The sequence below is a fragment of the Numenius arquata genome, chromosome 7 (genome assembly GCF_964106895.1).
Source record: "Numenius arquata chromosome 7, bNumArq3.hap1.1, whole genome shotgun sequence".
Taxonomy (NCBI): domain Eukaryota; kingdom Metazoa; phylum Chordata; class Aves; order Charadriiformes; family Scolopacidae; genus Numenius; species Numenius arquata.
The window spans coordinates 4,378,803-4,404,526 of record NC_133582.1 but is presented as its reverse complement, the minus strand read 5'-3'; the positions used below and the strand labels follow the sequence as shown (position 1 = coordinate 4,404,526).

The 25,724-nt window shown below is 44.0% G+C and overlaps 1 protein-coding gene across 1 annotated transcript in view; it reads left to right on the top strand.

Annotated features, from left to right (window-relative positions):
* Window positions 1-5,528: 5,528 nt before the first annotated feature.
* The window catches only part of ME1 (malic enzyme 1), a 161,844-nt gene continuing 141,648 nt past the window's right edge, over window positions 5,529-25,724 (top strand). The window contains exon 1 of the mRNA XM_074150187.1: window positions 5,529-5,940. Coding sequence (XP_074006288.1) covers window positions 5,839-5,940 — 102 coding nt within the window. The 5' untranslated portion in view covers window positions 5,529-5,838. The remainder of the gene's footprint in view (window positions 5,941-25,724) is intronic.

The following is a 25,724-nucleotide window of genomic DNA, read 5'->3' as shown; positions in this document are numbered from 1 at the left end:
CCCTTGAGAGAAAGGGTTAAGTGTAATGGGTTCGAAGACAGTTCTGGGTAAAAATCCCGCTGGCCAAACAGATATACACCTAAGTAGAAAAAGAGACAGAAGCAGAGGACTGAGATCCCAGGAAGTTGGTGGATTCACGAGGAGGAATGGCCTTTTGTGGCTGTGATGAAATTCCTGCAGAAGTGCCTGCATGCTCAGAGAATTCCTCACTCTCGGGAACCTCTGAAGTTCATCTGGCCCAACCTATTGTTCAAAACATGCCAAACTTCAAAGCCAGATTGGGCTGCTCAGGGCCTCAGCTTGTCAAGTTTTGAAGATCTCCAGGCATGGAACTGCTCGACCTCTCTGGGCTGCCTGCTCCAGTGCTCACCACCCTTCTGGTGGAAAATGCCATGCTGAAGCCCAACTGGACGTTCTCCAGGTGCACCTTGCTACTGCAGCCTCTTGGCATTAAACACCTCAGCCGTGACAAGAGCCTGGCTCTGTCTTCTCAGTAACCAGGGTGCAGTGGGGGCCATGAGGGCTCCCCGTGGTGGCCAGCGTGGACGCATGTCACCAGACAGGGCCCGTCCCACCACGCCAGTGAAGGAGGACAACCCTCCATCCAGGTCCGCTGTGGTGCTGAGGCCGGTCCGAGGTCAAGCTGGGAATGTGAAGCAGGGTCAGGCCTGGTGAGGGTAACCCGGGTGAGGTACAGCCCCGTGATCGCCAAGTGAGGCCACAGTGACGAGCATGGCCGAGGCCAGGCTGGAAGTCAGCCCACAGGCGGTCAGGGTCGAGGACAGTGGGACGCGTGGCCAGGCACAGGCATGGCTGTGGTGGAGCTGGGGACAGGTGCTGCCGAGGCATTGCTGGGGCAGGGACCCATGGCCCCGGGGGGCTGGAATGGGGTCCTGGGCCATGGGCAGGGTGGGGGGAGCCCAAGGGCACCTTGGGCATTTCAAAACTACCACTGGATTCCTCTCTTAACTTCAGGAACACACTACCTAGTTTAAAGTAAAGTTAAATCCCCCCCAAATCCACCTTTGTGTTACAAGCAACAGTGTCACATTATCAAAAACTGTCAAAATTAAAATGAAACAATAACCTTTTACTGCTTGTGCTGTTTCATTTTTTGCTTCTCCTTCAGCTTAACTAAAACTAGGCTTCCCAATAAACAAAAAAAATTAATTTTTCAAATTATGAAGCACAAGTCTGAATTGCTAACACTACTGTAAAGTGTTTACATAATAGAGACTTCAAAAATGCTTCAGTTCTATTTTTAAATCATTAAACAATTCGCCTTTTTTTTTTTTTTTTTTTTTTTTTTTTTTAAAGCTAACCCTTGTGTCTCTGCCAAATTTGACTCGCCAGCTCATTCAGCCGGCAGCCCCGCAGGAAAGGACACAGGGTTACGCTGGGTCGCAAACCCAGCACGAGCTGACGGTGTTGCACTATTGCAAAAAAAGCAAACATTGTGCTGAGAAGTAGAAAGGGAATTGCCACGAGTGGAACATGTGAAGTGAAGCCCACAGCTGGCTGGCCGGGTCTGGGCCCGAGGGCTGTGACCCATAGCCAGCCCCCCATAGTTACCATCAGCTGGTAATGGATCGATTACAGGTCTTGATGGAGTAAGTCAGACGTGAATTTCACTGAATTTCACTGAATTTTTTTAGGGACCATATAGATCATCTAGTCCAACTCCCCTGCTGAAGCAGGATTGCTTAGAGAATGCTACTCAGGGCTGCATCCAGGCGGGTCTTGAAAATCTCCAAAGAAGGGGACTCCACACCCTCCCTGGGCAGCCTGTTCCAGGGCTCTGGCACCCTCACCGTGAAGAAATTCTTTCTCATATTCGAGTGGAACCTCCTATGTTCCAACTTGTGCCTGTTGCCCCTCGTCCTGTCACTGGGAACCACTGAAAAGAGTCTGGCTCCCTCCTCCTTCAACCCACCCTTGAGATACTTATAGGCATTAATAAGGTCTCCCCTCAGCCTTCTCTTCTCCAGACTAAAGAGTCCCAGCTCTCTCAGCCTTTCTTCATAAGGGAGATGCTCCAATCCCTTAATCATCTTTGTTGCCCTTCGCTGGACTCTTTCCAGTAGTTCCCTATCCCTCTTGAATTGGGGAGCCCAGAACTGGATGCAATACTCCAGTTGTGACCTCACCAGTGCAGAGTAGAGGGGCAGAATGACTTCCCTCGACCTACTGGCCACACTCTTCCCTATGCAGCCCAGGATTCCGTTGGCCTTCCTGGCCACAAGAGCACACTGCTTGCTCATTGTCATTTTGCTGTCTACAAGTGACATACACATTTATTTGTGAAATACAAGTACCACCCTAAACAAGCAGTTAATGGGATGCTGTCATGAGGATACAGGAGTTCCCCTTCTCTTCATCCAAACCGGTAGCCCTGAAGGTAACCTCTCCCCAGCTCCACCACAGGATACGGAGATCCCAGATCCCACAGTGTTTCAAACAATGCTTTGAGAAGGTCCAAATCCTCTCAGCAGTCCCAGGCTGACACAGGGATAGGACAAGAGGAAATGGGCACAAACTTGAACATAGGAAATTCCATCTGAACATGAGGAGGAACTTCTTTCCTGTGAGGGTGGCAGAGCCCTGGAAGAGGCTGCCCAGAGAGGTGGTGGAGTCTCCTTCTCTGGAGACATTCCAAACCTGCCTGGACACGTTCCTGTGCAACCTGCTCTGGGTGGACCTGCTCTGGCAGGGGGGGTTGGACTAAATGATCTCCAGAGGTCCCTCCCAACCCCATATCATTCTGGGATTCTGTGACATTTCCATTCTTAAATATTTAAACTGAGCCAGTCACCTTAATTAACAGAGGAACTTTTTCTTTCCTGTACTTGTCTCTCCTTACTGTTGGCTTTCTGAAGCAGGGTGTGAAGTGTGATTCACTGAGCTTTTCAATGCCAGGGGGAGATAGGAAGGTACACTAGATGATCAGTGTTCCTTCTAGTCGTCTTTTTTTTTTTTTTTTTTTCTAGGCCTATTTCAAGTTTCATATAACCATAGTACCTCTGGCGAGATTTGAGAGACACAAGAGGTTACCCGCAAATTTCAAATTCATTCTTTAAACTATAGAGCACAGGGTGTGTGGGAGGAAACCCTCAGTATAGGTACTGGCAAAAAATCATGAGAAGGTAACTTTAAAGTGTACCGTATAGAAACAGAGTTAGGCGCCTGCCAGAAGGGAAAAGCCACCGTATTTTCTGTCAAACACCTTAGCGGCGTTTGGTGCTCACTTATCATTTATTTGAATGTGGGATAACATTTACAAAAACACCTGTATCCTGTGATGCAGCTGTAACGAAGCGACTCCGCCACTTCCAAAGGCTTTATTTATATTCCTGTAACTATAGCTTTATTGTGCAACGCAGTCCTCTTTCGGAATAACCACCTCTGACTGCAGATGTATATTATTCCTTTGACACATTTTGAACCGGTTTTGTGGTTGAGATACTGTGAGGTCCTGAATATGGTCACTCAAGAGTCACACTAAAGTTCATCTTGCTCAAAAATACTCTGCAAAGGTGATACAACTGCACGGCAAAACTCCCAGGTTACAAACACCGGCGAGGAGAGCAATCACTAGCAGCAGACCCAGGGAAATAAATCCCGACTAATCCCATCTAATGCTAAAACGTGTCAGGCCTCGAGACTTCTACAGGTGACAAAGGACATGGCTTTTTTCTTGTTTCTTTGGTTTTTCTTTTGAGCTGAAGAGGTCCGTTGCCATTCTTACGACTCAGGGCCACATTTATCCCAACCGACAGTTACCATTTTGCTTTTGTTGTTGTTTGAAAGTAACAAACAGAAATAAATTGCATTTTTAGGAAGACAAGGAGGAGTCAATTTGTACTTAAAACACTGTAGTACACTGGTTCTGAAGTCTGATTATGTAAAAAAAAAATTAATATATATATATATCCAAATGGACTTCACCTGAATTAACTGATTCATTACATACCTTTTATAACTGGGGGCGAGGTCAGTCAGGACAAGTCCTCAGCAGGGCTCAGACCTCAGGACAGGTACTCAGAGCGGTTGCAGTGACTTTTGGCATAAATCAAAGAGGTGTTTGTTTTGGTTTTTTTTTTTTTTTTTTTTTTTTTTTTTTTTTTTTATAGACAACATTGCAACACCGAGATAAAAATTACATCAGTACACATTGCGGTCTCGGACAAAAATATCGCATTTAAGTCAACATTCCATCAGAACAGTCTCAGGATACCCACAAAGAAAGGAAATAAAAGATTTTCCTACATTGCTTTTTATTTTTATCATGACTAAGAAAGTCCCGAAATGCCACCCTGATACCCCTGATACCTAGTGAAGGTAAGATTCAGGATTTAGGAAGGCAGATATTCAGCTATCTGGACAAATCCAAGGAAGGCTGAATAATTAATCATAAAGACTCCAGGTTCAAAGTTTGTTCAAAACTGCTTCTTAATACCGCTTTCCATAATTCCTTCTGAGATGACGGGGTGAGGGAGAGATTTATTTACTGAATTTTCTGCTGACTTGCTAATTAAGTTTCCAGAAATATAGACTTGGAATCCTTCCAACCTGCCTTTGTTCATTAACCCCAAATGGACTTTTTGGAGCTACTTAACAGGAAATGCAGGAAAAGCCAGATTCTGTGGAGGCCTTTTTTTTTTTTTTTTAAAAAAAAAATTATTTATTTATTTATAAAAACATGACGCAGCAGAACGCACCCAAGGCCTGCAGATTAAATGTTGAAGAGATAAAAGAGCAACAACGTTTTTGATCTGCTTGCTGTTGCTTGACGGAAGCAAAACCCTCCCCCCTTGAGCATTTGAAGCTGTGCATTTGGATTTGTGCATTTCAGCGCTCAAGGATTTGAGCGTTTAAAGCTCAAACGGAGGCCGTGCATTTAAAGCTGTGAGGTTTCTCTAGCGGGGTTGCAGTATCCGCCTGGGAATTATTTCTGCTTACATACCTGAATTTAGCGGAATTAAGGCGCAGCCATACAGTACGCAGCGGAGCGTAGACCACCAATTTTAGAACATATTGCAAAAAAAAACAAACAAACATGTGAGGGACAGGGGTACAAACCCGCTCTGCCCTAACCCCCTCCATCCCCATCGGGGAGGGGGGACAGCAAAGCTGGAGCCGGCACATCGCTCCCCCCCCCCAGAAAAAACCCCACAGGGAATTACACCAAACTCCTGCCTGTCTCCATCCCCTTGGGGAAAAGGGCCGGATTTCGTAGCCATTTAATAGGAGGAAAGTGAAAGTCGGCTGTCACCACAGCCCTCGGGGCCCCGCTCCTGGATGCCGGCCTGGCCGCGGGGTCCCGGTCCTTCCCCGCACAGGGCAAGGCCAGCTCCCGCCTCAGTCCCAGCGCCGTGAGGGAGCACCGCGGCCGCGGCGTCCCCTCCGCGGGTCGTGAGAGACTCAGCCCGTCTCTAACGGGCGCGGAGCCATCTCTGAAGCGGCAAAAGGGTTTAAATCCCTTCGCAAACGCCGGGCCCGGGCCCGGGGCTGGGGCGGGGGGGGAGGCTGCGCTGCCCGGGACTCCCCCGGGGCGGGGAGGGCTGCAGGCCCGCACCCCCCGCTTCGCACCTGGGAGTCCGCCGAGGGGTGCGGGGAGCTACCGGTGACTCAGCGGCGCCCCGGTGACAGCCCCCCCCTCCCCCTTACCCCCCCGCCACCCTTCCCGGCGGCGGCGCCTTGCCGCGGTTCTGCCCCCTCCCTCTCTCCCTCCCTCCCTCCCCACAGGATCATCCCACCCCGCCGGGCGGTCACCTCACCAGGAGGAGCCGCCGCTTCGCCTCCGCTCCCGCAGCGACCTGACGGCAGTCAAACCTCGCCATGCAAGCAAGGAAGGCAGCCGAGAGCCGGGACACCGGCCGGCCCCTGCAGCTCACCATGAAGAGGGGCTACGAGGTGCTCCGCGACCCCCACCTCAACAAGGTAGGGGCGGGCGGTGCAGGGGCGGGGGTCTCCCCTCCTCCGTACCGGTACCGGGGACGCAGAAAGCTGCCGGGGCTTGGCGCTGCCTGCGGAGCCGGAGCCGGGCCCGGGGCGGCCTCTCGCCGCCGCCACCTGTCGCGGCGCAGCGGCCGGGGAGGCCGGCGGGGCGGCGGGCGCCGGGGCAGCGGTACTTCCTGCGGGGCCCGGCGGCGCTTCCTCTTCCTACGGGGCGGCGGGGGACCAGCGCCCTGCCCGCCACACCGGCCTGGGCCCCGGAGCGGCGGAGCCGTCCCCTCCGGAGAAAAGAAGCAGCCGCAGCCCGGGGAGGATGCTGCTCGAAGTTACGCCGCTCTGATGCGAGTTGCCGCTGCCGTCTCTGTGTTTTCCCGGTACCCTCCTCCTTTTCCAGCCCTCCTCCCCGCGGGTGCCTTGTTCCCAGGTTGTTCGTTCTGTCCTAGGTTTTATCGCCTGGCAGGTGGGGAAAAAAAAAAAAAATAAGGCGTTTTATCACCACAATTCCACTTGCAGCTGTAAAATTCAACTCCGTTTCCCCCCCTGCTCCGCATCAGCGGATGCGGTCGGCTTTTAAGAGATGCCGTAGCACAGCAAAACCTTTTTGTCGCATCTCTCATTCCCTTAAGAACGGTAATTCAGCTTGACAAAACTTTCTAAACATGCTCAATTAATCTAGAAAAAATAAAGCTGAGTAAGTAAGTGTTTGCGCAGCTCTGATAAAGATGCAAAGTTCAGATAGTTAAATACTTTGGTGTGACAGGCCCTGGATTTGCTGCCAAGATGAAAAATGGGTAAAGTCACAGGTGGATGATAAACCACACCTAGAACACCAAGCCTTGGTCAAGTCCTTACCCCCAACTTTATTCTTGCACATTACTTGCTCCGACTTGTACCTCTGCATTAGAAAGGTGTAGAAAGTATATACAGTCATTTTACTTGCTGCTGAGTTGTATAAATTGACAAAAAAACCTATGTCTCTAGTTTTACGAGATAGGTTGACTCATCAGTTAAAGCTCCATATATTAGTTAGATGAATAGTGCTTTTATTAGTCTTGGTGCCCGACTACAGAGTTTCCTCAGAGGCTGCTTTCTGTCTGTGTGTGTGTGTGTGTAGGCCTGAGAAGGTCTCCTGAGGTCAGGTGAAAGGAAAATTAATGAAAATATAAAACTCCCAAGAAGAAACCAAGGAGAGGCTGTTTTGCTTGGGGTTGCTTTTAAGAAGCTGCAGTATTGATGGAAAAACATCTGATGCGGAATAACCAGGAAAGCCACAAAAACCCCACCTTGTTTTACAAGTAAAATGGGGCTTATTCTAAAATGTGTTGAATAAAGGGCAGACAGAGGAAAAGCAGGCTCATTGCTACCTTTTCCCCCTCAAACATCATACATCTTGCCCCTGAACAGCATACCTGGAGGTGAGGTGCTAACGAGGAAGGGTCTTGCTTGGTTTCCTGGCTTGGCTTTATTCTCCCCTTCCCCATCAGCTGTGGTATAACACGTATGTAACCCTACAACAGAGAAGGAGGAAAAAGTAGTTGTTGATTACCAGCCACATCTACCCAGCTAACGCAGAGTTCCGAATTAGAAAAGGTCAGCTGAAAAATCCAGTCTTTGTGCCTGCAAGGAGAGCCTGGTCCTGATCCGGTGAAGAAGGGGTAAGTCAGTTTTCTGACTGAGACAGGTGATTTCTGGTGGGTGTGGATGTATTACACCCTACACACCCCCTAATATATATATATATATATTCTTGCCAAATAAATATATATATATCTATATGGGCAATAAAATCAAATATGCTGAGGACTGCCAGCATGGTTGCCAGTCTGGTAGCCTGTGGCCCGCCTGCACGCATGGGACCTGGTACTCCCCGTTCACTTTCTACTGCCAAGGCTGTTAAACAAGCATCAGATTGCAGAGAATTCGATTTGAAGTAGATAAAATATCTCCCTTAATGATTCTAAAGTACAGGGATTGTTTGCAGTTCTGCAGAAGTGCCAGAACTTTCTGCTATCTCCTGGGCCCTGCCTAAGAGCTGCAATTCCTCGGTATCAGCACTTTCATTCGGATATGGTGCCAGTTTTAGTAGTCCTATTTGCATATACTTGGCAAAAGTAGACTGGAAGTCCTGAGTCTGGCAATGACTCAGAGAAAAATAAGACAAATGATGTTTTTTGGGGGTCTCTTAAGCCAAGACAGCTGTCCTGTTCAAACAGGTAAAGCTGAAATATGCTGCAATATATGGCAGCTTGGGGCTTGTGTCCTCAAACAATGTGTTCCTTTTCTCAGCTGAGTGGAAAGGAAAATTTTACAGGGAACCATTTATACTTGGACACCTTTAAAAATAGATGTGAGAAGAAATAAGGAGCTGAATTTTTTTTTTTTTTTTTTTAAATAGCTATCTCCATTGAGTGCCTCACTCATCCAACAATAAAGGTGGGTTTCTGCACTTACTGAATACATCACTTGTTATGCTTAACCTTGATGGCTGGTAAGAGGTGAGAGAAAGAGCTGTGGGAATGCCAGGGTAAACACACAAATTTCTTCTTTCCCACTTGCCCTCTACTTCTACCAGGATGGCAAAATTTCCAGACCATACTAAGCACTGAAGTATGTTGAAACCCCAGGCGATGTTGTTCTTAAATCTCTTATGTTTTGCTTCGTGAGTAATTCACAAACATATACAAACCTCACTGAGGAAAAGCTTAAAAATATTTGGTGCTTTTGTGTTTGTTTGTTTTCTTTTTTTTTTTCCCCCATGCTGGGGCGTTTTGCCTGCACATGAAACACTTGCGACTTTTACAGGGACACCCAGTGTTGTGTTTTGCCCTACCTCAGCAGCCGAAATGTATCAAAAATCATGAGGAACAGCCCATTGTAACACACTGAGTTTAATTACTTGAGGACACATGTCCAAGTCAATGGACAAGAACCACGGTTCAGGTTAGCGTCTGAGATTTTAGGTCCCCAGTGTTTAAAAGTGTGTTTAGAACCTATTTGCTAATTGCCTTCCCCCCCCACCTCAGGCAACTAAACACATTGTAAATAGCAATTACAAGGAAAACAAACATAGTTTCACTGCTTTTCACTGAAATAGATCGCATTAGAAACCTTTGGCCGGGAATTGGATGCTCTTTAAACTGACGAGTTACAGAAGCGCGGGAGTAATTTGCTCTGCTCCTACTATAAATCTCATTTATGTTTTATTCAATGTACGAGTTTGCGATTTGAAAGCACACAAATCATTTAACGCTAAATTTTCATCTCATCTTTAATTTTTTCACCTTTTAATATTGTTTAAACAAATCATAGTTTCCCATAAGCTGTTTGTTTTCAGGATCCCGATGTCAAGATATGTAAACACGTACTTCAGTACCAAACTTTTCCAGTAGCCTGTATCAGTTGCCAAGTCTAAACGCTTCCCGGATTGAGAAACTTTGCCACGGGAGGAGTCCTTTCCTTCCAGGCTGCTTCCCTATTCTCGCAGGGCGATTCAGTGAGCAGGAAATAAGTGATTCTATTCAATCTAAGTCCTGTATGTGATGCTCCTGGGTCTCGGTAGGTTCTCAACTAAGCGGTGACGTTAGTTGGCTGGAGTTGGATGTCAGTCTGTTGACTCACGATGGGATTTACTATACAGGAACCATACCGGAACAGAACAAAGGTCCATTTATCCCAATGTCTTATTTCTGACAGTGGCTGAACTGGATCTCTCAAGAGAAGGAAAAGAGCTAAGGATGCCTCTGATGGTACTTGCTCAGAATAATCAATTCCAGGCTGAGGGAATGAGTAGTTTATTAGGTGGTTATTAAGATAAGGAATGCTTGTCTTTCCTATCAGATTACACAGACTATGTGTACTAATTTAGTAAGAAATAATTGTGAACGTTTTTTTTTTAAATCAAGGGAAGTCATCCTCTGAGCTAAAGTGAAACATGGACTTCCCTCTTTGCCCCTACGTTTCAGACCGTGGGAAGAGAATGCTTGGGAAATACAGATGCATTTTGTTCTGTGTACAGCTAGTTGCTTCACTAAAATCAAACCTGATTTTGAGAAAGCATAATCATGCGACTGGTGTGGGTGACACAAATAAAAGGCCTTAGGACTTTGGCATTTGTTGGTGACCCTGCAATAGGCCTCAGAAAACCCAGATCTCAGTAACAAATCAGAAGCCTTCCAGTGAGATCTTCTCTATCTGATGGGTAAAAGAGAATAAACGCTCAAGAAGCTCCTCTAAATAAATCTATTCCTTTATAAAATACCAAGCAGTAGAAGGCTTTTTTCCTTCCATTGGTAATGTTCATATTTTCACATCTTAAATTCGTGTGCACTTTGGCTGGAATGGCCAGGGCTCACTGAGTGTTGCTTTTGCCTTAGCTGTAAATAGATATTGTGGGAAGAAAACTGATGAAGCTGGGGATGGAGGATGAAAACACTCCTTAAAATGGCATATTAGAAGGATCTATATTAATTTGTAAAATAGGTTTTCTGGAGGTTACTTGATATTGCAAGGAATGATTTCATATTAAGTGGTAGTAGGTACGGTAGCATCTTTTAGATTGGAAGATGGTCAGCTCCATGTAAAAGTAGAGGTATAATTTGAGGAAATCTTTTGGGGGCTATAGTTGCTGATCACTCTCACTGTCTTCTACTTCCTTTTTTTCCTATAACTATTTTGCTCTTTACAACTTTGTAGTTTTCAACAGTAATATCTCCTGGTTTTTATCCCCATCAGATCACCTAGCAGAGCAGTTCTGATCTTGACAGGGATAGGCACATGCTATGTTTCTGGTCTCAGACAAGAGGAAATGGTACAGTGGTTGTGTGAACACAAAAAGCAATTCAATCTGGTCTTCCTCTGAAACCTTTTTGAGTGAACTTTTATCGATTTTGACTGTGTGTTTGGCGAGCAGTGCGTTTTTGGGGTCTTCAACACTGGAGTTGCTGTGCTGTGGATTGGCAACCTAAAATAAGAGGTTCTTCAAGTATGAGGTTGGTTCCTACCAGAGCTGCTTGCTCTTTAACTATGAGGACCATAAGCTCCAGACTGGCAGAACTGCAGCTACCTTGTATGCTTGGGTTTTGGGCAAGGTACCACAGGGCTAGGTGAGAAGGTTCTCACATTGCCAGTGTGTTCTCCCTTCTTGAAATCACCTTCTTGAGGCGTGAGGGAGGAGCTGTGATGCAGGATGGCTTCTGTATGAGTGCTGTTATTTACAGTATGTATGAAGGGGCTTTAAAAATTAATTCTGTGCTTTTTTCCACCTCTCTTACTTTAAGGCATATTTGTCCTACATACTATTAATAAGGAAAAAGTCTTGGGAAAAGCACAAATTATTTTAATTAGATTACCATCGTCTTCTGTTTTATATATACAGCCTGCAGCGTTCATTGCCTCCTAGTACTTTGTTCCTGACCGAGTAGGTAAGTTGCTGTGGTTGGCGTTAGATTCTTTTCTTCCTGTTGGCCTCCAGTTCTTCGCTTGCAGTTATGAAAAAGAGTGCTGAGACAGCGAGTTTGGAACAAAGTTCTGTGACACGAATTAAAAGCAAATAAAATAAAGGAGAAGAAGTTATGTGGGAAGCTGTACAGCAGTAAGAGCAACTTAGGAGTTGTCACAAGAAGCTTAAACCTAGAATTGTTTTGCTGTGGAGCTGTTTCAGGCGTTATTAACACTTTCCGGTTGTTTAATTTTCATGTGAAATTCAGTAATTGAAAACAAAGAGACCTGACCTTTTTTTTTTTTAGACTGAGGAATCCTATGCCCATTGGTCATAAAATGCTACTGGAATAGAAACATTAATCCTGGCACAGAGCACCTTGCAAACAGAATTTGTGTATTTAGAAAGGGTTAAACTTGCTTTTCTACACTAGGTTTTCTAGAAATGCTGGAATGGCACAGAAGTTGTTTTTTGGTTTGTTGTTGATGGATGCTGACAATAAGTAGGATAAGAGGTTGCTGAGAAATTGTACTTTTGTCTCAGTAAAAATAAACTGAAGATAATATTTGTGCTTTCTGCAGAAAACATATCTCAGGGCACAGAAGTTCTTACTGTTCATTTCTCGCTTTATGTATCCACTTCTGCTGAATCAGTCTCTGATGGTCGGTACACCGAGCTGTCTCATAAAAAGAAAGAAGTTGCATCTATAGATGCAGAGAAGCTTCTTTCCCCCGGCCCCCTCTCCGAGGTGAGGAGGAAGTGAAATGTGTGTGACAGCAATGTTTCTTGTTGACCCGTGACTCCAAGTTAAAATGTGCCACCTCTGCTTTGGCATGCAGAGAAGCTGTGGCTGCCCCATCCCTGGAGGGGTTCAAGGCCAGGCTGGATGGGGCTTTGAGCAACCTGGTCTGGTGGGAGGTGTCCCTGCCCAGGGCAGGGGGTTGGAACTGGATGATCTTTAAGGTCCCTTCCAACCCGAACCATTCTATGATTCTATGTCTTTCCCTTTCCTTCCTTGCCCGCTCAGGTGAGCTGTCTGTTCACCGTGTGACTCACTGGTGGCTGCCATCGCCCAGGACCACAGGGGTCGATGCGGGGTTTCACACCGAAGATCTCATTGCTCCAGGCTCTGATGACTTAGTGGCCCACTGCCCTAAATATGCTCTTGATGGAGGTCCAAAATAGAGTATTAATACCCTTCAAGAGGTCCTTCAATGAGGATTTGCCATTTTATGTTAGAGAATTTTACGGTGGAGCAGTTGTTTCCAAGAAACGTCAGAAGTGGCGTTTGCTGGAGGATGTGATTTGGAGATTTCAGCCATGGTAGTGAGTGGTTTGTGCTCCCTGTAAAGCTGAAGAGCTCTTGTACGGTGTCCTCTGGGCTTCCCTGGCTGAAGCAGATGCACGGTGGTTGCCTGACAGCTCTGTGGCCCGTCGTGGCTGGAAGAGTAACATGGAAGGGGGGGAAAAGAACAGAAATAAGAACGTTGTTGGGTTTGTGTGCCTGTGTTGAGGGGATGCAAAGAGTAGTCTGTTCACTCTCTGCCTAATAGGAGAAGGGTATTTTACACAGTCAGCAGCACTGCTTCCTAGCAGGGCTTGCAGACAGGAGAAATCCACCTTACCCAATCGATATATTAAGACGTGATATTTATTGTGAGTGTCCTGTTCCCAATAACTATGAATTGACTTGTGGTTCTGAAATTGCAACTGTCTCTCTGTGGAACGGGCTGTTCATCTTCAGAAAAAATCAGTCAGGGGTGAAGTCGAGCAAGGTAGGGGAAACAGTGCCCGGTGACAGGACAAGAGGGAACGGGCACAAACTTGAACATAAGAAGTTCCATCTGAACATGAGGATGAACTTCTTTCCTGTGAGGGTGGCAGAGCCCTGGAAGAGGCTGCCCAGAGAGGTGGTGGAGTCTCCTTCTCTGGAGACATTCCAAACCCTCCTGGACATGTTCCTGTGGGACCTGCTCTGGGTGACCCTGCTCTGGCAGGGGGTTGGACTTAGATGATCTCCAGAGATCCCTTCCAACCCCATAGCATTCTGTGATTCTGTGTCAAAATACAGTTGAGTCATTTTTGTTAATTTTCACTCTATGTAGCCCACACAGATGGAACTTTTATGTCAGTCACTCTTTTCTTTACCTTCCCCTTTCTTCCCCTCAATAGCAATTTTATAAGTAGCATTAGACCTTTAATTGAGAAGTAAATGATTGCTCTCAAGCATATTGAAACTCCATGGATTTACATTTTAGGAATATTTCAAATTTTATTTTTTTCTAGAGCCAATAGTAGAGTAATGATACACTTTCAGAGAAGTAAGAAAATTGCTGTGTAGTTATAGTCTGTTGGGTCATCATTTTGACTGATTTTCATGATTTCATGACATGTAGCAAGATAGTAGGAATGTTAAGACCGCCTCAAAGGACTGTCAGTGTGATGCACGTTACAGACACCCCTAGGAGCTGGGACTGCCGTGATACCCAGCCATAATCCCAAATAAACCCATGGTTTTTATAAGGGTGATAGATTTGTGTAGGGTGATATTAGAGAGAGGACTAAGGACCTGATTCCGATACTGGTTTAAGTAGGATGAGCTGAGAATAAATTAATGATAGAGGGATGCAAGAGGGGAAGCTGCTGCAAAACTGGCAGGAAATTAGCACTGGCGCATTAATCCTTTAAAAAAACCAGACCTCTGTCACTTGCAGAGTTTGAGCTCCTTTAACCTCCACAGACTTCCTAAAACTTGATTCCTAGCAGCCCGTTTAGAAGGAAACATTGGAAAGTTTGTTCAGTGTGTAAGATAAACGTTTAGACTGACCTTTCTGAGACTAATCTAATTTTATCTAAAATGTTGAATGTTATAGTATCTCATTTTTTTATGAATTCAAATTACTTTCAATAGTCCAAATCTTTGGGTGATTTCAGAGAAAAAAAAATCCTGCTGAGAAAGCTAAATGCGTTTCTGTTAAAAACATATCTCTAATTTTGCATGAGAATTATTTTATGCGTATCCCTCAGTATAGATTCATTTTTAGGGGTTAATTAAAAAAAAAAAAACCAAACCCTAAGATATATAAGAAAACAAGTTTTGGTCTTATCGAAGCTTAAGCTTTGCTAATATAATTTGTTGCATAATTCAGGAAGCAAAACTCCTGACTTAGAAGAAGGAGGTCACAGGGCACCCTGGAGGCGGCTCTTGCAGGCACCGGCTACTTGCTGTTGAAATCAGCGCCTGTAGTTTACTTGGATACCGCTGGTGCCTATTCCTGTGTGAAACACAATACTCCCTGCGGGACCTGAGGTTGTTTACAAAGTAGAGGAAGCGGAGGAAGTGTGGAGTAAACACTTTTTATATACATAAAGAATCCATAAGGTAGAACTGGGTGTAGAGGGGGAGCATCATAATTTTCATATGCTTCTAATACTTGTGGCTTTCAGCCAAAGATGTAGAAATACGTCAGGATGTAGTTGTCTGGTATGAGTTCAGAAAGCAAATTCATCACTGTTTTGCTCTTAAAATATAAACGAGGCATAGAGCACCAATGCATTTCATCATTGCGTGTTTATGCTTCGGTTTTTGCTTACTTTATTGTTCAACTAACAACTGTTACCTGTTTCTGGCTTAGAAAACCTGTTTTGTTTTTTTTTTTTTTTTTCTCTAATAACTAAGTTTGATGTTAAAACTAAAGTCACTGTGTTCTGCACTTCTTTTGGTGTATTCATAAAATAAATGACCCTAGAAGCAGTTTGAAAAATTACAGACGTCTTTGGTTCAATGTAACTTTGCTTAAATAAACTCAGTCTTCAGTCGGTATTTTGCATTCATCTGTCTTATTAATGGCTCGTGTGTATCTTTGGAACAGAGTAGGTGCTACGAGGTATTAAATGATTTTGGCATCCGGTTCAGATGGGATATCACATTTTAGCTTTCTTCCTCTCGTCGCCCCAGAGTGATACACTTTTAAGTTCCCTTTTGGCACGGGGATTGGATAGTACAGAATCACTGCGTTGCAAGAGAAGAGCAAGAATTGTTAGGAAATACATCATTCCCTTTTCCACAAAGGCAAAAATAATTTTGGCTTTTACTACTGACTTAAAAAAAAAATATCTTTGCCTTCAGTCTGTCCCGGTGATGAGTGCATAGTGGTGATTCTGAAGCATGTTATGACATTTTCAATTCTCATGTCTGGCTGCATTGTTGGATTTCTTCCTCCAGATACCTGACTTCAGAAAGCAGATTTACCTGTGGACGTGTATTTATGAAGGAGGCAGTAAAGCCTCTTTACCTAAATAGTCCAGAAGAGCTCAATAGTTACAGGTAGAAGTCAGAAGAGAAGAACACTGTATTGCTAAAGTCAAATGAATGAATACCTGAGCCTGCGAAGCGCTTAACGTTGGTTTGATTTGGCCCGAATCTCTTCAAGTCCCGTGTGATGTTTTTTTGGAGGGGTTGCACAGGAGCAGTGCGCCTGGAGCAGAGGAAGCCTCTTTGTGTTAATAGGCGAGGTAGATGCCTTTTTGAAGGTATTGATGGTGGTTCTGCATCTTTGCTTCTTACACACACACTTCTCCACTCTGTCCTTGCTTGAGACCTGAAGAGACCTAATATCTAGTTAATAAACACAGGTTAAAAATGTGAGGTGTTAAAATGCAGTACCTCACCAGCTGACAGCTGATGAAGTGCATGGTTCTAAAGCTCTTAAAAAGGACTTTTCAAGATTTTGTAGGACCTTTTGGCCATCGTTAAATGTGTTAAAATGACAACTGAGTTTCTTTATGTAAAGTAGAAGCTGAAAAAAACATTTTAAGTTTCTTTCAAGTACAGAATATTGGACCCTTATGCTGACATTTTCAGCAGTTTTAGTCCATGATAAATATATGGAATAAAATTCTTGTTGGATTTCAAGATACTGACTCTTGAAAGGTAAATTTATCTGCTGCTATATCTAGGCAAATGGAAGTTATTATGACAATACATTTCAAACTCTTGATTTTGTGCTGTAGCAGTAGTTGGAGTAATTCCTTAAGGTCCTTAGGTTTGTGTAGCTTTGTTTTTTCCCAGGCAGAAGCCATTGTTAAAAGTCATGTCCTGGGAGCGAGTGCTGGGGGAGGGATGAAGAGCCTTCTGCCAGGGGATTGGGATGAGGGCTCTTGGACCTTCTGCAGGTGTGAGGTCTTGCAGCAGTTTGTTCTTCCTTCTGCCTGGGCTTTTCAGTCTTCCTCAGATCATATATTTTAGGTGGCTGCTTGACATCTTCATTACCAAGGTTTCCCTGGAATTCTTACCTTGCTTTTTTCCAGAGCCACACAACTCTCTCTTGGGATGTTTCAAGTCGTCTCTATCCCAGGAGCGTTTTGATGCTCAGTGACGCTGCCTTCCCACCTTCTTCTCGCTGGGGTCTTCATTTTTTCAAGTTGCTGCTGAATGTAGAAGTCATTTTGCAGACTTTATCTAAAGCTTTCAGGCCTGGTGAAGGAGAGCTGGTTCCCTGCTCTGCTTCAAAGCTTTTCCTCTGCAAAGGGTATTCACTGAAGTTCTTTAAAAAAAAAATTTACTAGAGTTTGTGTGTAACAAACACCTATTCGTGAAGTCAGTGAACGTTGGTGTATTATTTCTATGTATAATTTATATGTAACAACAAGCTCGAAGTAATATAATTTTTAACAGAGTTCTAGACATGAAGATGTTTTTGTTTTTTAAGGCATATAAATTTATGTCTTTCAGGCATATGATTTTTATAGTGCTGGGGGAGCATAAAAGCGGTGTGGTTTATCTTTTTTTTTTTTTTTTTTTTGTGTTGTTGCTTTTTCTTAAGACAAAATTTCATGCCAAATTTTTTAAGGATGAGACTTACTAATTGCATCGCTTTCTCTAAGTGAAGACTGGATAAAGCCTTCCCCTTGCTCATGTAATAGGGGATTTGGCATGGCTGGCTATTTATTAGGTCAGTCAAGGGTCAAGTAAAGAAATAAGGAATGGCCCTTAAAATAGCTTGATAATTCTGATTTTATTTTATTTTTTTTTACTTTGTACAGAGCATACAAATCCATACATTTAGAACACTGTGATGGTTGAACTAAATAAATCGCTTGTGGGTGAGAATAAATAAATAAATGTAGGTGAGTCTGTGTAAACAGGTATCAGAAAAGGTGTCTTACTCACTCTACTGCTTTTTTTCTGCATCAAAGGTGGCTTTCACCACGCCCCCAGCAGCTGCTTGAAAGGAACACTTTATGCAAGCTCAGGAAAAGTAGAACATCTCACTTTGCATCTTACCTGGGGAAACATAACCGGTCGGGCTCCGTCTCGTAACCACTGGCTTTGCGTTTGCCAGAAGAGCAAAAGTGTTTGAGGTCAGGAGTCTGCGTGAAACTGGAGCCTCTGCTCTCCTGCCAGGCTCTTCGCCGTGCCGAGCTCTCGTGCTTCTTGGAATATATGGATAAACTCAAGGTAGAAAGTGAATGCTTCCTTCTGAGGTGTAATTCTTAGGAAAAAAAAATAATCAAAACCATCTATAGGATAAAGAAACACACCCTTCAAACTAACTTTATTTACTGAACTTTACATCTTACTTTTGTGTAGTTTGTGGCAAAGAAATAACTTTCTTCTGGTTCTAGTTACTGAGTCCTCAAAATTTATTCTACAGTAAGGATGTAGTGGGTAAAACACAGGTAAGAATAGATGAATTCTATTAGATGAAAGTACAGTTTAGTTGTCATAATGTTCCACTAGCAATTTAAACGGGGTGTGTAACTAACAGACACCCTTTCCTTTGAGGTACACTTCACAAGTCTTTAAACATGATCGAAGCTTTCTTTGTCTTACTTAAGAACTATGTAATAAGTATGAGCACATACATTTCCCCTCCTTCTATTAGTGAGTTCTACTTTAGCAAGAGAAACAAAATATTGTAGTAGATTGGGCACTAGACTGGAAACTAGGTCATGCACTTGTGGTGATTATTAAATCTTAGTCATTTATTTTTCTCATCTGAAAAGGCAAGCAGCATTTGAGATTTTTTGAGGATGAAAACTAGGCTGAAGTGCTTGGTCTTGTATAATTAGTCTTTTTAGATAACGTTTTGCTATCTTGTCTTTGCATTGCTGTAATCTAGTTCATATTTACAATTTTCTTTCCTTGGTGGAGGGAATCATCCTCTAGTTTTTGTGTTAATCAACCCGCAGGCTGCTGTTACTTTTAAAGCCACATCTAAGTAGAGCCATGTCTACTCTGTATAGTCCTGATGTATTTTGTCCATGCCCTTCTGCCGTATCGCAGTTACAGGTAGAGAGGGTATTAATGGATGTGCGGTCTCCGGCACGTACAGATCCTAGATCCATAAAAATCCATGAGACGGGACTGCAAATTGTGGCCAGTGCTGAATGCTGGGTGGGAAAGGAAGATGTGAGTAGGCAGGAAGAAATCATCCGTCTGTGTAGCTAAACCTGCTCCTGGCTTCAGGCCAGGCTGTGCCACATGCAGATTAGTTCCAATTAGATGAAGTGGGAGCTGACCCTTGGCTGCCTCCTCTAAGCCTCTCGGTCCTGGGCAGCCTTGGTAAGAGCCGCATCCACCCCAGCTGTGTGGGGGGAGAGGTGAGAAAGCGTTCGGTATTTATCAGCTGAATCCCTGAGGAAGCTCAGGTCAAGGCTTCCTGCAAGAAAAGCTATTTTCAGCTTCAGTTTAACCACCACTCGGTAGTTTTTATCTCAGTGAAACTTCATGTCTTCAAGGAGCTAGAATTCATGTCTCCAGGACTTAAATTCATGCGATGATGTGAACGAAGGCTGACTTTCTAAGGGTATATTTAGCTCTCTGAAGACTTTGCTAGCTATTGGATTGGCAGAGGTGATACAAATTTGAAATAAACTGTTTTCCCACACTTAGCATTCTAATGATTCCCTAGAGAAGATGCCCTGCACAGAAAATGTCTAAAAGCTCAATAAAACTCCTGCCATACTTTGTGTAGTGGAGCTCACTATTGCCCTCAAAGACATGTTTAAAATTTTTCTTTTCTAAAATAAGCTAAAAACAATGCACGTGTATGTCCTCTAAACAGAAGGAACTGCATACATTTTCTTTACATATGAATTAATTATGACATTCTTACGAATTATGCTTCTGTAGTGTAAATACCCAGCAAAATAAGATTTTATTTGAACGATAACTTGATGAAGTTTTAACAATTAGCAAAATGAATCTGTCATCATGTCAATCATGTCAAAATATTGAATTATATCTCAATCGTCCCACAGTTTGCAATAATTTGTTATTTCAAAACAGATTCCTGCTTTCCTATATGGGATTTCAGCAGTCACCAGAAAACCTACATGGTGAATTGATATCTGTGAACCTAATCCTGAAAATATTTAATTGTATAAGTGGCTACAGAGAGGTAGTGCTTGTCTGGCTGTGCTCCAAATTGCCAGCAGTGCAAGTCTCAAAGTATACAACGATAAGCATTTTTTGGCCCTGAAAATACTTATGTGCATCTATTTACTTAAATACATAGCAGTAATCTTTCAGATAGTAGGAGAAAATGCGGCACATGCGTAAAAGCCCCATTTATCTTGTGCTGGCCTTTTACTTACGCTTACATTACTTTACATGGGCGAAGCTGCTGTTTGGAAAACAGAGCAATAATGCAGTAATTAGACACACAGCTGTAGAAAACTGAAGCTGGCTCTGTGAATCTCTTATCCTCAGGAAATCTCATTAATAATAACAATAGTGATAATAAAAACCTCATCGGTCTCATTTTGGTGCTGTGGGTGTTGGAATCCAAGTACTGCATAGCATAGTGGTATGGCTTGAACAGGAATTTTGCTTACCTGTGCTGTCCTTTCTGCAGTTGACAATCTTTGTTGTTATAGGCAAACGTATTTCTGTTTGCAACACCAAATACACCTTTGCAGGAGCAGAACCTGTTCTGGCTGGAAACTCTTCTTTTGAGTCACAGCGTGAAGGAGCCTCAGCCTCTCTAGGTCGTGTACACTGCCATTCCACGCTGACTTGAAATTAGTAGTTAAAGGAAAATGCGAGTTAATGACTGAGTGGTTTTGTCAGATGCGGCATATGGGACTGAAGTATTCGAAGTAATCACAACAGCATGTCCTGGGTTTTAAAAGAATACCTTCTAAACAAAATTACTCCCCCTCCTGTAGTTTTCCACGCTAAGGAACTTGCAAAGAGAATATTTTTGTAAGCCTTTTCCATGACTTAACCCACCCAATTTAGTCTGTGCTCTGACATGTTATCATGTTAGTTTAATTTTGGGGAATAGTTTTTTGGGGTGTATGTTTATTGCACTGCAATTGGCCTATCTCAGTAAGGCTTTCCAAGGCTTTGTCCCAGATTCAGCTGCCTTACACCGATGTGTGAAACCAGCGTGAGCATGTGTTGGTTTTTTTATCCCCGCCTGACTCAAAGAGTAACATCAGCGACAATAATGATGCAAACCAACTGAAATGAAAGCACCTGGCGTTCCCCGGCATGAAGTTAGTTATTTCCAGTCTCTGGTGCTAAAAACTGCGATGCTTCTTGAAATGATCCATTTTTCCTAAAACTGTGAAGATCACTGAACGCTACTTTGTGGAAGGAGCTTGTAGTATCATCACGGGGAATGTGAGTGAAGTATTATTATAAAACCATAGGGTAATTCCTGTCAGAAGGGATCTCTGGAGGTTTCTAGTTCAACCTCCTACTCAAAGCGGGATCAGATATGGAGAGAGAACAGATTGCTCAGGGCTGTATCTTGTCAGGTCTTGAAAACCTCTAAGGACAGAGACTGCAGCTTCTCTGGGCAACCTCTATATGTGTTCATGCTCATGGGAGGATTTTTTTTTTCTTATATCCAGTCTGAGCCTCTTTTCTTTTATCTTATGCCTGTTTCTTGTCCTTCTGCTGTGTACTGCTGTGGAGGGCCTGGCGCTGTCTTCTAGATGCTGGAAGATGTCTTCCAGGTGCCAGTTATTAGGTCCCCCTCAAACCTTCTCTTCTCCAGGGTGAAGAAGTCCAGTTCCTAATAGGGGATGTGCTTCAGCCCCTGATCATCTTGGTGGCCCTTTACTGAACTCGCTCCAGTTTATTGATGTCTTTCTTGTATTGTGGACCCAAAGTTGGACTCTATCATAAAGGCATTCTAATGAGCAGTTTTTTACCCAGCTGGTTGTCCACCCATCTAGGCTGTAATATCCCAGCTTGGATGCAAGGATTTTTTGGGAGCCAATTTTGAAAGCCTTGCTTAAGGTGAGATAAATGACGTCTTCGGTTTCCCCTTGTCCTTAAATCCAGTCATTTCACCATAGAAAGCAATCAGGTTGATCAGGGATGATTTACCCTTGGTTTAAGTCCGGCCTGTGATGTCCTATTTGCCTTCCTCGATCCCCTTAGGATCTTGAACTGTACTAATCCACGGTCACTTTACCCAAAGCTGGCATTGATTATTGTATCCCCAGTCAGGTCTTATTTGTGAAGAGCTGATCCAGCTGTGCATCACACCTGGTTGGCTCACCCAGTATTTCCTGTATCATCCCTGACACTCTCCAGTAACCTCCTGGGTCGTTTGCATCCTGCCACATTGCTCTTCCAGCAGAAGTGAAGGAAATGAAAGTCTACCATAAGGGGATTCACCTTGTAGGTACTCAAGGAACAAGGACAGTTTGTTAGCCTCACACGTGGTTACTGCTGTTGGTATGGTGGACAGCCAGCTTAACATGAGCCAGCAGTGTGCCCAGGTGGCCAAGAAAGCCAACGGCATCCTGGCCTGTATCAAGAATAGCGTGGCCAGCAGGAGTAGGGAAGTGATCGTGCCTCTGTACTCGGTGCTGGTGAGGCCTCACCTCGAGTGCTGTGTTCAGTTCTGGGCCCTTCACTACAGGAAGGACATTGAGCTGCTGGAGCGTGTCCAGAGGAGAGCCACCAAGCTGGTGAGGGGTCTAGAGAACAAGTCATATGAGGAGAGGCTGAGGGAACTGGGCATGTTTAGTTTGGAGAAGAGGAGGCTGAGGGGGGACCTCATTGCCCTCTACAACTCCCTGAAAGGAGGGTGTAGAGAGGTGGGTGTTGGCCTCTTCTCCCAAGGGAATAATGACAGGACCAGAGGAAATGGTCTGAAGTTGGGGCAGGGAAGGTTTAGATTAGATATTAGGAAGAATGACTTTACTGAGAGAGTGGTGAGGCACTGGAACAGCCTGCCCAGGGAGGTGGTGGAGTCGCCATCCCTGGAGGTATTTCAGAAATGTGTAGACATGGCACTTCAGGGCATGCTCTAGTGGCCGAGATGGTTGGTTTGTGTCTGTTTGTGGGTGGGGTGGTGTGTGGTTGTGGGCGTTTGTTTTGGTGGTTTTTTTTTTTTGTTTTTTTTTTTTTTTTTGTTGGTTGGACTCGATGATCTCAAAGGTCCCATCCAACCAAAAATATTCTGTGATTCTGTATCTACTGTAGTCAGAGGTTTCAGTTATTCAGCGAAGCATTTAGTCTCCCTATATAAATAGCAGGAGGAGGAAGAAATATCTGCATGCACATAGCCCATGTGCACGACTTCTCTTTCAAACTCGTAAATTCTGTTGAATACGAGTCTCTTGGCAATATCATACAAGTTTTGGAATACTATAAAAAAGGAGAAGCTATTGTGCCTCTGGTTCCTCTGCTACGTTAATGGTTGGACTTGGTAATCTTGAAGGTCTGAGCGATTCTATGATTCTGTTCCTCTGCTGCTGTGGAATTTTGCAAGAGCTACCAACACGTCTGTCAAGGAAATACAGTGCAACTACAGCAGCTCCTTGAGAAGCTGGGAAATATTTATTCAGGCAAACCCAAGGCAGTGCTTTCCCTTTAGAGCTTCATTCTGTTTGGGTAAGTAGCTGTTGCAGGGGAAAGGTCTACCAGAACCCTAAAGTTCTCATCACATCCTGCTCTGTCTGGCCTGAGAGAAGGCCATCTGGGGCTGTTCCTAAAGCAAAATTGTTAATATTAATTATTAAATTGTTAATATTAATTTCAATTCTCCTAATAACTACTAAGTGGACAATGCCATCATCACTGAAGAAATTTAATTCTCAGGTAGAAAAGCTTCTGGCTGGGTCTACAGAGCAAATCAGTTGTGATGTTTGGTTTGGTTTTGTTTTATTCTATAAACGCCAGTTGTTTCACTTTCGTCAGCTCGTTAGATGTCTCAGAGGTTTTGGTGCATGGAAATTAAACTGCGAGCCATAGTCCAAGTGTGCTGCAGAGGAGACATAAATGAAAGGTTTGAAAAGCCTCCACACCAACTGTTTCAAGCTGTCATCTCCTCCAATTGAGTGAATTGTTAAAGTAGCTTCTACCTCTGTTACTAAGTAAACTAGCATGAAAGCTAGCAAAGGCAACTTGAAACCTTCCAGGCTGTTGCTGTAGTTGAGAAGTTCAAGGCAGATAGAAAAGATGGCCTGTTTTGCTGTCGTAACTGATTTTGCCCACTGGAAAATGGGGCAATTCATATTCATCTTGCTAGGTTTCTGTCTCTGATTTTTGGAATCATCACTCTCCTTTTTTTCCTGTCCATTTTCAGCTGTTCCCCTGCCAGTTACCTTTCTTGAAACTGTTTTACAGCTTTGAGGTTTGTTTGGATTCTCAGTGGTTTCTGGGTGCCCTAGACCCAGAATCATGGAATAATTCAAGTTGGAAGGGACCCCCTGGAGCTTATCTGGTCCAGCTTTTTGCTTAAAGCAGGGACAACTTCAAGATACTGCAACGTGTGTGAATGGGATGAAACCAGATCAAATGGAGTCTGGTGGACCTATAGTTTATAGAATCATAGAATGGTTTGGATTGGAAGGGACCTTAAAGATTATCCAGTTCCAACCCCCTGCCATGGGCAGGGACACCTCCCACCAGACCAGGTTGTTCAAAGCCCCATCCAGCCTGGTCTTGAACCCCTCCAGGGGTGGGGCAGCCACAGCTTCTCTGGGCAACCTGTTCCAGTGTCTCACCACCCTCACAGGAAAGAATTTCTTCCTGAGATCTAATCTAAATCTCCCCTCTTTCAGTTTAAAAGTATTACCCCTTTGTCCTATGGCTCCACTCCCTGATAAAGCTTATGGGGAAATGGGGACGCCTGTGTGCTTTTACCTTTGGGTTCCTGCAAAAGCTTGCCCCATTGCACTGAGATCTTGCTGAATGTGCCATTTACTTCAAAGAAGGGTTAAAGCAGCTTCCATGGCATTGAGTAGCGAATGGACCACTTCCTTAGTGAGGTCTTGGTCTGCTCAAGCAGGATGGAGCTCTACAGGCTCAGTAATCTCGCCGACTGGAAAAGAAACACATCTTCTAGACCTATGGAGCTATGGAGCTTGCAGGAGATAAGAATAAACCATGAAGTTCAGCTAATGGTATAAAAGACACATTGGGGCTGCGCTTGAGCTTATCAGTGATAATGGAGTAGAAATAGCGTAAAACATTTTGGTGAGTCAGAATCTCCACTGACCAGGAACCTTTTTTTAGGGAGAAAGCCAAAATCGGCTGCTGTTGCTCCTCTTGGAGTTATAGGCTGTTTCTTTCAATTTGCAGTTGTTCTGAGTCAAGTGTAATTCCTTATGACTGCACAATTCAGAATAATTTAATCATATTATCCTTGCTTATGTTAACGTGTCAGTGGAAATATAACAAGTACGCCATAAAAAAGAATGTGACATTTTTCTCTTCTGTGTTCTGTTGAAGAGAAAAACAGAGCACTTGCAGTACCCCATGCTCACATTAGAATAGTTTCCATGCCGATCTCTTGCATCTTAATTAAAGTAATGCACTTACGTATATAGATCTGCAAACTGTAGGCAAGTAATAAACACGCTGCCCTTTATGGCCTGGGTCTTCAATAGCAGATAGTGTTGATCTACAGACCAGATGCCCCCAGTATACAGCGTCAAGGATTTTTTTTTAGGAGAGTCAGGGTTTTAGAGTTCTTTAAAACTTTATTTTGAATTTTTTTGGGGGAGGTGAATTTTTTTTTTTTTTTTAATTTTGGGTGGGGTTTTTTTTTGTTTGTTTGGAAGGGAGGGGGAGATGTGGGGTATTTTAGAATGGTTAGAGTTGGAAGGCACCTTAAAGATCATCCAGTTCCAAAACTCTTGCCATGGGCATGGACACCTCCACTAGACCAGGTTGCTCAAAGCCCCATCCAGCCTGGCCTTAAACACTTCCAGGGATGGGGCATCCACAACTTCCTTGGGCAACCTGTTCGAGTGCTTCACTACCCTTACAGTAAAGAATTTCCTCCTAATATCTAATCTAAATCTCCCCTCTTCCAATTTAAAACCATTACCCCTTGTCCTGTCACTACATCTC